This window comes from Cyanistes caeruleus, chromosome Z, assembly GCF_971803275.1.
Source record: "Cyanistes caeruleus chromosome Z, bCyaCae1.hap1.1, whole genome shotgun sequence".
NCBI classification, from domain to species: Eukaryota; Metazoa; Chordata; class Aves; order Passeriformes; family Paridae; genus Cyanistes; species Cyanistes caeruleus.
In genome coordinates this window covers 76,936,770-76,947,252 of record NC_141732.1, presented here as the reverse complement: position 1 = coordinate 76,947,252, position 10,483 = coordinate 76,936,770, and the positions used below count along the sequence as shown (strand labels likewise).

General features: G+C 37.2%; 1 protein-coding gene across 4 annotated transcripts in view; it reads right to left on the bottom strand.

The window, feature by feature from the left end:
* Positions 1–1,665: 1,665 nt before the first annotated feature.
* Positions 1,666–10,483, bottom strand: part of PIK3C3 (phosphatidylinositol 3-kinase catalytic subunit type 3) — a 68,111-nt gene continuing 59,293 nt past the window's right edge. For all 4 annotated transcript variants that reach the window (XR_015280989.1, XR_015280988.1, XM_086869194.1 and 1 more), the window contains 2 exons: positions 6,311–6,436; positions 1,666–2,396 (listed from right to left, as the gene is read on the bottom strand). Coding sequence is in view for 2 of the 4 variants with exons in the window: in XM_086869194.1 (XP_086725320.1) it covers positions 2,382–2,396; positions 6,311–6,436 (141 nt within the window). In the remaining 2 variants the exon portion in view is untranslated. The remainder of the gene's footprint in view (positions 2,397–6,310; positions 6,437–10,483) is intronic.

Sequence of the window (10,483 nt, the reverse complement as noted above, 5' to 3'; positions counted from 1 at the left end):
CTTTAAATAAATGATGCCACATGAAGTGCTAAGAGCCATTAGATCTTACAAAACAAAGTCAGAACTTTGTATAAGACTATTAAATAAAACAACCATACTGATGTTTTTTCAATTTTCAACAATACTTGGTATTTAGGAGACAAGGCTTGAAGTGTAAATCTGCTTATGTCTAGTATGTTGTAGCAGCCTCAGTCCTGTCCTGACCTTTATTCTGAAAAGGTTCCTAAGAGCTAGGAACAGAATATGCACATTAACCTAAAAAAAGCCACTAGCTGGGTGAGAGACATATCCAGTTGGTCTGTGCTCACTGTTTTGTAAAATTTTTTGGAAAATGCACTGAAAATATATGCAGAGTCACTCAACATGCAGAAACAGATGAACACACTGGCTGGACTATTTTCCACTGATTCAGGCAGGCTTTTCTGCTTCTGTGCCTGATATTCTCCACTTAAAAAGTGGATAGTGAACTGGCTCTTCTAAGCTTTACCTGTAATCACCTTCTACTTGGGTTCACGTGCTAACATTTACAACTTAAGGGTACAGTTTTAAAAGGCTGTTGCATAGTCCAGCATATGAACAGGTTAATTCCAAAACACAAGAAACCATCCATTAATACATAATGTGTTTATAAAGGTCAACATTTAGCAGTTTGTAAACATCTCTGCAGAGTGAAATGTGTTGTAGGATCAAGTTGATGATGTCTTTTGGGTTTTAATAAGGAGACAACCTTGGCCTGTCTGGTCAACTGGTACACAGTGGGTCATGCCCATATCCTTCGTAATTAGACTTGAGCAGGATGAACAGGAAGTTTTCTTCAAAATAAATAGAGGAACATTCCTACAATATGTGCAGTTGAAAGGGCTGGGGGGTCAGAAACAAGAACTCAAGTCAAATAAAGTGTGGCTGCTTCATAAAGACCAGAAGTTGTCTGAGCACGTAGGATGCACATTTGAAACATACCGAAAGAAGGAAAAAGACTTTTTTTTCCACAGAATTCTCTCTGAACATCTGAAAAGTCCAGGCTCTCAGAACTATACTTAGAAGATACCACAAAGCACTGAATGTAGAACAACTTCATGCAAAACAGAGAGTAGAGGAATGTGTAAGTCTGACAGAAATGAAAAACTAAACCAAACCACAAGAAAATGGTAATTACTACTTCTCCAAAGAAGAGTAAGCTAAAGATAAAAGATATTACTGTGGCTCCTCTGTGACACTGTGTCCCCAGACAATATGAGCACTAAGCAACTAGGATAATGCAGTCACTTAAGTTACATATACAGGGGAAAAAAGGGACAAAAGCACAGAGCAAAATTGACTCAAAAATACCAGTCAGATTCACATTCCAATCAGTCCCTCTTATCTTTGTAATTGTGAAGGATTTCTTCCTGACTTAAAATGTTATTTAAAAAAATATAGGACTATTTGGACTATTATTTGAAGAGAGCCACACATTATGAAGAGCTAATTACATTATTGATCATACAAACCAGATTCATTATGAACTCAACATGTGGTCCAAAAGTCATTTCATGAGTGGCCTTATTCCAGCATCTGGTAAACTGAGAAGTGAAAATTCTTGCAAAAAGACAGTAGTTACAAACATAATCCTATAGTGTACTATGTCTCAGCAGGTAAGATTAAAAAGACAAAACAGAACACCTCAAGAGTGCAACAACAAAAGTTTTTATTAGAGTGAAGAATATATAATCACTGTACAGAAAACATTTAGAGTTAGAGCGTGAAATACTGAACTGCTCACTGTGCATTCCCATTGCTGAGCCTATTAGTGATCATTTAATTGGCTGCCTACAGCTGGGGTAACTTATCAGCATTTAAAAACACTTCTGTAAGCAGGCAAGAAATGATTGTCCGTTCTAAACGATAACATTGCCCAAGGCAGGAAATAAAGGATAATATGAATTACATTTAAAATTTACTCAAGGAACAAAGTGGGTGAGGAGGGATGAGAAGGGATTGCCGTGGTTTTGTGAGGGGTTTTTCCGCACCAAGACACTGTAGCCTCCCTGCTTTAGCTTTGTATCCTATTTTTAAATAAGAAAATATATTAACACGTCCAAGAATTCGCCATTAAATCCAACCTCTTCCAGTTATCTTTGGCTTGAGAAGAAGTTGCTTACTTCAACCTTTGAGTCTCACAAGGATGGTACAAACAATCATCTTCCTTTAAAAAGTAGTTCGTTTAAAACCTTTAATGAACAGAGACTCAAAAAGCTTCTCTACCTTCTGAGTTCTCAGTTCTTCACGCTATTAAATCTGCAGCTTTTGCCTTCCAGAACTGTTCGGTCAAGTCCACAATGTCTTAAGAAATGTCTCTGTTTTGAGCATTTGCTTGTTTCCACCATAAGCAGGCAAAAAGCTTATTTTCTCCAATACTAAAAGAAAAGAAAAAGCACAACAGCACAGAGATTACTCAATCTGGTTTACCCTCAAAGAACAAATGCTATGTACAAATTGAATTCTGTGTTTAAAAACATGGTGAAATGCCTAAGGCTAGGTAATTTCCATAACCTTTTAAGGGAAAAAGCAGCATGGAAACCAACTCTATGCCTCTTGATTATTTCATCCAATACACACAGTTCTTCTGGTAGACATTCCCTATCTTATTTTGGCATCCAGCAGGAATAAAAGCAGAAGCCCTGTGCTGAGGTGTCTGTGTTCTGTGATGCAGAAGTGCTGGGGTTACAGCCGATAGATATTCTAAATTCATGCAACATTTACAGCTGAGACTAAGTCTGCTCCTAAACAGTTTTCAGCCAAACATTAATAAACCCCAAAACTGTACAGTTACACTTTAGGTGAGACACCCTGCATCCCACAAGCTTTCACTTTTCTAACCACTGCTTACCGTTTCAGCCCTGAATGCAACTGACTTGATTTGTAAATTTACAATGGAAATAAAATGTGAAATTAGACACTTCAACTGCAGATTGTTTCCTTCCTCTGCAGAAGTAAATAACTCTGAAAAAATTAAAGTTACTCTCCAGGGAGAAATGGCTATCCAGTCTTCATTAGTATCAACTAAAATCAGTATTTTTTTGAAGAGACCTTTTCCTCCTCTTGAGAACTATTGTACAACACCATTACCTTATTCTAAATGCTGAATTTATTTACTTTTGAGACAACTTTTTTTTTGATAACCATTAAGGAGAAGGCAGTGCATAAAAGGTCTGTAAAATATTTGATAAAATAACAGATTAGAGACACATTAGAAACTAAAGTAAAGGCTTCATAACACAGCTGTAAACTGAACACAATTTAGAATGTTAGAAAAGAACAATACTGAGCTCATTCCAAAACATCCAAAGTACTTTATCCAAGAACTTTACTTTCTGCAGAGTGACATACAGAATACTGAAACACCATGGTTACTATAATAACCAACCTTGTTAAAAAGCTCTTAGGTGCTGCAGTAGACTGCCCAAATTCCTTGCAGGCCTATTTTGGAGTCAGTAAAAGAATAAATATCTACTGATAAGCAAAAAATGTATTGAATAGCATTTTAAATGAAATATTTTGTGGCATTAGGCCAAATCTGCTGTTTCCACTTGTATCATAACACCTGTGTAGTGTTGGGGATTTTTTCCAGACAGCTTATAATACTATGAAGAACAAGGCCACTGGCAATTCAGTGGAGAATTATAGATGAACAAATTGAAAGCTTCAATTGGCCATTGAGTAAGATGACCCCTTTATGTCAAATTCACAACCCATTAATTGTTCATTTGTTTAACGATTTGCAGACTCCATGAAGACTACAGCAGCTAATTCTTAAGACTGCCTCAGACAAAGGAAAGATAGTAATTTTGACTGATGAAGTAATAAGTATCACTAAGAAGCATCCTATTTCACCCAAAATATAAAGAGAATAGACATTAATTACACTTATTTTCATTGGGTTTTTTGAAGTTAGTTTTTTTTTTTTTTAAATAAATTAATAGAGAGCGGATTCTTAAGACTTGACAACTGCTGATTAATCTGTGTCTGTTCTTTTTGCATCCTCCTCACATTTGCAATCCATTGTCTTTGCAGGAGAAAGCCTGCAAGCCTACATTTTTTAGGGTATGAATAAAGCCAGTAACTGGAACTCCAAAACTCATGGAGTCATGAGATGCCTTTAGCACTCACAAATCAAGACACTTGTTTTTCATTCTAGGCACCAGCTGCCCAAAGCAGTTTCTGCTAATAGCAGAAACTAAAAAAGCTAAAAGCACATAGGCTGCATACCCTGCAGCAGTGTACAAAGATTGCACAGAGCCTCAGGAAAACATCCCTGTGCTGAGATTCAGCATGGGCCAGCTGGAGAGGTAAAGACCCCAAAATAAGGTAACTGTATCAGGCCTACATTAGTGGCTGTCACATCTGCTTATTTGGTATCCAAAGTGTAATGCACCAGGGGGCTTGCTTATTAACTCCCGAAAATACAAACAGAAGATGCAATCAGTGCCTGTTTGAATGTGTATCAGCTTTTTGCTTAGAACACCATTCCTGAGAGCCAGAGTCAGAATGTTTTGGTTGGAAGGGACCTTAAAGATCAACTAATCCCAACCCCTCTGCCATAGTCAGGGACACCTCCACTAGACCAGGTTGCTCAGAGCCCATCCTCCAGAAACCTGTACTACAAGTTTCTGGAGCAACATTCTTGGGTACTTTCAAACATTCTGAACAAATCTGTCCAGTGACTTTAAAAGCAGGATTAAGAACTGAAGAAAGATCAAGCAAAAACAAACCTGAATGGAAAAAGAAAAGGTCACCTGAATCAAACCTGTAAACTCTGACTTAATAATACACTTTCACAAATACAATAACAATTATCTGGGAGAGTGTAGCAGTCACCTAAGGCCAATGAAGTAAAAAGACATGTCTTTAAAAAAGTGACTGTCAGTATGTGATGAAAAGAAAGGTCTACACATATAGTGGACAAAATTAAAACTTCAATCTTGAATATTTCTAATAGTTTGTTTTGTTTTTTGTTTTTGAATGCTAAGGTAGATGCCAGGCATTTTCACTTTGTCTTATGAAATTACCATCCGTCATCCAAAGTTCAAAGTAATCCACAGTGAATGACAACTTTTGCATCATTTCCATGTAATTATCCTCCCTTTTTTCACATCTCATAAAACTTCACCTTTATTAAATATATAGATGGAAATTACATTATTTCTTATCCTGCACTACAGTGCAAGTCTTCAAAATAAAAACTAGTTTGAAGAAAAGAACAGATGCTTTTTAGCAGAATGGATAGCCCTAACAATAGTTCTCCTTGGTTCATATCAGAATTTGACTAGTCTTTTGAAGAAAGTATCAATTAAAAACCAGGGTAATGACAGGCTTTTCAGAGCAGTTTAATTTTTCCTCTTAAATCCATTTCTTGTCATGGTCTAATATTTAAGGCAAACAGTGTAATATCTTAAATCCCCAATAAACACAAACTAAATGTCAGACAGTTTTAAGGAAAAAAAACCAAAATTCTGGAAATTCAAGGCAGAAATGCTTTTGTGAATACAGTTTTATTTAACATGGAAATCAAGCATTTTATTGTCTTACTATGTATTGTAGTAAGACAGCACAGAGTAAAACACTGGGTCAAAAACTGCATTCTTCAAACAGGGTATATTGTAATAACAAAAATAACAGAGGCTATAATCTGTTGTTAACCCAGATCATGAGCAAGAAGGGTCTAAAATCTTCCTGAAGCCTTCTCTTCTCCAGTCTGAACAATCCCAGCTCTCTCAGACTGTCTCCCTAGCACAGGTGATCCAGCCCTCTGATAACTTTTGTAACCCTCTGGGCTCACTCCAGCAGGTCCCTGTCCCTCCTGTGCAGGGACCCCAGCTCTGGATGCTCCAGCTGGGTCTCAGCAGAGCAGAGCAGAGGGGCAGAATCCCCTCCCTCCCCTGCTGCCCACGGGGCTCTGGATGCAGCCCAGGACACGTTTGGCTCTCTGGGCTGTGAGTGCCATGGCCGGGGCATGTCCAGCCTCTCACCCAGCAGCACCTCCAAGCCCTTCTCCATAGAACTGCTTTGGCTCTGCTCATGCCAAGCCTGGAATGGCATCAGAAGTTGCCTTGTCCCAGATGCCAGACCTTGCATGATTGCTAAAGTGCTTCAGAATTTTTATAGGACCTCTACAAGCTTGTCCTCCAGTCCTTTTAACTAAAACACAGTTTCATCTTGTAGTAAAATGAACTAATATATCACAAAGTGAAGTTATGCCTTAAACATACCACTCACAACTTCTTGCCTTAATCAGCTATCACAGAGACCAGCAACTGAGAAAATACCTCACCTGTGCAAACTTGTGTATCTGCTCTACAACAGCTGCAAAGAGGGCATGGACACTTTCATCAATTAGACTCTGCATGTAATGGACAGCTTCTTCATCAGACAGGTCTAAACGAAACTTGTCCTGCACCTGGAATGGAAGCAGAAATTACTAAAATTAGTTGAATGGTTAAAAAAAAATGAATTACTCTATCAATGTATACAGAAGCAGACAGAGTGATTTTGGCTGTTTAGTGAAGAATCTCTCTTACTTCTACAAGCTACAGCAGGTTGTTGGAAATGTACACTTGTTATTTATTATTAATAACACTTGTTATTTAAAACACCTATTTCAAATCCTTTAATAAAAAGCAGTGTTTAAATAAGCTATAAACAGTACCCTAATTCAAATGAGTAATTTCAAAGTTCAAGGTCAAAAAGCCAAGAGAAATACTTGGAAATACAAGTTTAAGTAGGACTGAAATACTATGAGAAAAAGAGATAATATTGACTATAGAATGAAATGCCACTTGAGAAAAAACTCAGAACTTTGCATATTAAATATAGATTTGGAAGAGTCTGGATGAGCCTAATAATTTTAAAAAGGATGTAACACTTTATTACTCTGAACGTACTTTCAGGTAATGTTTGTCTTTCAGAAACTGTAAGGCAGTTAAGTAAAGAATACAGAGTGGGAAGAGACTGTGAGCAAATCAATTCTATCAAAACTGACCTTTGTATGGCGAGTGTAAATTTCATTAACTTTGTATCCACTGTCCATGAACAATTGGTTGGAGACACTGCTACCCTTTACATGATTTTTTCTTTTGACAGCAGCATCATACCAGTAATACGTTCTGCTTAGTCCTTGCAACTTGTACATGAATTAAAAGCTGAATGCACAATAATTAAGAGTACAGCAACAACTGTATTTTTCCTATTTCCATCTTGGCAATGCCAAGAACATTTATGAAGAGGCATTAGATGCCTTTCTGTAGCTTCTAACTAATTCCAAGAAAACCAGTTCAGAACTGATCCCGATGGTGAATTTCCCTAACATACTGGAGCCTATCCCTAACTCCACTGAGCCTGGTTTTATCCTTTTCCCCCTCAAAATCTCTTCTGATGAGCCTAGATCCTAGCACTGCCTAAGCAATACTATGACCATCATTTAAATTACTCGTTACCTTGCAAAGTAGTGCTGCTAACAGCATATAAATTGCCCAGCAAATTCACATTAGTTGTAGAAGATTTATTGTTGCCATGTAGTCACATGCTTTATTCTCACAAAGATATATCTCAAACAATTCAAGCTCTTGTGGAGACCATCATATTTAAGTATTTCAGCCTCCTGCATAATGAACTAGGTAAAATGGTATCAAACAATCTCTTTTACCATATCTTTGTGCCGAGTCAGAATGTTTCACATCCCAGGTAAATTGTTTCAATGATTAATTGTCTTGTTTGACAACTGTGACTTATTTGCTACCTGAATTTGTCCAATTTCCATCTCAAACAGATGAGTTCATTAAAACTTTTTATATTAAAGAGCTGTCAATCAGAAGTATCTCTCTCTGTAGATAGATGTATGCATGTAGGCAAATATCAAATGATTTAAGTTGTTTCTTATCCTTCTTGTGGCTGTGACTCTAAGACAGAGTTAAGTCTTTCCTGAATGTTTTCCATGAATTCACTATTTTTTAGCCATTGACAAAAATGTGGGCCAAGTAATTTCAACAATTTTCATAGTAAGGTTTTTTGTGAGGTGATACTACCTTCATGTCTTATTTTGTGTGCTCTCTATGCACGAAGAATACCACATGCTCGACCACCCTCTTTAAGTCAGCAAAAATGCTCCAAGATTTCAGCTGACTGCTAACTGATTTCAATTTATATTATATTATATTTATACTTCAGTATAACTCTGTGTTCCTTTCAAAGGCAACATATTCCAAAACAGTGCCCTTCAGCATTGTAATAAAAAGCCTAAGTTAGCCAGCACAGTATGGAAAGATTATAGAATTATAGAATCCTTTAGGTTGGAAAAGAGTTCTATAATCACAAAGTTTTTTCATTTAAAATAACCATTATAACTCTGTTGCTGATATGTTTGAATCAAGTATAAAGTGAGCTTTTCCTCAACTTCCTCTCAAAAAAGATGTTTGATCAATATGAAAGAATGGATTAAGCCAAAAATGTTCAAACTTTCAAAGAAGCATGTAACTAGTGAGAGATTCAGGAGATTATTCCAAGAAGTTCTTGTTATGAAGAACTTTCATCTTCATAACAAAAAGGATGAGAAGGAAGTTTATTAATTCCGACATCAAAAGTTTTAGACAGTGAATGATGCACACAGTAGAATCTAACAGAATTTAATGGACTACTCACAGGCTTGCAATTATGCAAAAGCTTAGATATATCCCCAAATTACAGCAGGGATTTCTTTCAGATCTATTTTAGTGGTCACAGAAAAGGTGATGTTAATGAGAATTCAGCAAAATCACTAACTCCAGTTTGAAAACAAAGGAAAAATATCACCATAATACTCCTTTACACAACTTTAGTAATCAAACTCTTTGGCAATCTTCTAATTTGTTCATAGAAGACCTCAGAATTTTCACACTCAGTTATATTAAGATGCAGCTTCATTATATGGAATGACTAATTAAAACCACTTCTCAAAACACAGTGGGCACACTGATATATGCACAAAGAAATTCACCCATGGTTAGATCTTGCAATCAGTTCACAATTAACAGAAGGATGAAATGATGTCCAGTATTAGATCTTTGCAGTAAAGTTTTTCAGCCCTGCATTAAAACTGATTGCTGAAACCTAGAGGAGAAGAAATAAAGCAAAATTACAAATTACCTCTTGAGCTGCAAGAGCAGCAACAAGATTAATACACACTGACTTACAGCTCCTGTAGAAAGCAACAGTAATTCTTATTTGAAATCTCTTGAGTTCCAATGTGGGATGAGTTCTAAAAGCTGATAGTTTCTCACAGATGAGGTCAACAAGAAGAGATTTTTAGAGGTGAATTCGGGGGGTGAAATTCTGATGAGATATACAATTATCTCATTCTACACACTTATGAATGATGACCCTCATGAAGGCATCAAAGACATGCCACCTGAAGACTCAGTTAGAGCTCCCGTTTTGATACTTAAATCAAGTGCATTGTTATAGTTCAGGGTATGTAAAACAGAGGAAAAAATAAACTTGATGAATCTAGTTGAACTTTTGCTTTGTTTCCAGAGGAGACATTAAACACCATTCAGTGTACAAATACTCGTTTGAAACACTAAATCTCAACAGCAGAACTTGAAGGTTCCAAGGATGAAGAGGCTGAGTAAGAATAGTCTATCAAGATACTGGCATTCAACTTGAAACTAAATTAAAGTTGTTCCTATCCCCCTAAACAGAAAATAGTTTAGCATCAAAGTGTACAACAAGAGGATTGAAGAGTTTTAAGAAACTGTTTGACTAGAAATTTTGCTATACTTCAGTTAAATTTAAAGCACTTTCTATGGAAGTTCTGTCAGTTATCCTGATACTGCTTCTATTTTTCAAAAGACAAAAATTAAAAGGGGAAAAGAACATCAAAGACAATTTAGAAGAAAACATGGGGACTGAGGGTGAGGGGACAAGCATTTAAGTGTAATTGTGGCTTAACTGTTGATGATGAAAAAAGGTGATAGTCACTTGCAGCAGAATCACACAGAAAATGGGAGTTGTGGCTGGGTCTGGGGGTCTGTCCAACCCCCAGTTCTGCCTGCAACAAACCCAGATAGATATCCTGGGAAGGAGCCGCTGTCCGGAGGACCCAGGCAGTTTCCAGCCAGGGGTAACCCTTAGGAGCATAAGCAGAAGCTTAAGTGATCAGCTCTTCAGATGTTATTTCTGCTCTTGAAGTGATCAGCTCTGTTCAGCCCAGCCAGCTCCATTCATGGGCTACCCCAGCTGCACATAGACAAGAGACAGGACATCATGTGGCATTCTGCAGAAAGGCTTTATTGCAGACTTCAACAAAGGGGGGCAGTGATGACTTAACCACTGAACTGGGAAAAAGCTGGGGTTTTTATCGGGAAGGGAAGAATTGGAAAGAGGACCAATAGTTAACAGGGAGATAACATGGGGTCCTGAAGCAGGAAGGGGTCCACAGCTTAGTGACCATGACTAGGCGGTTTTGTCTTAT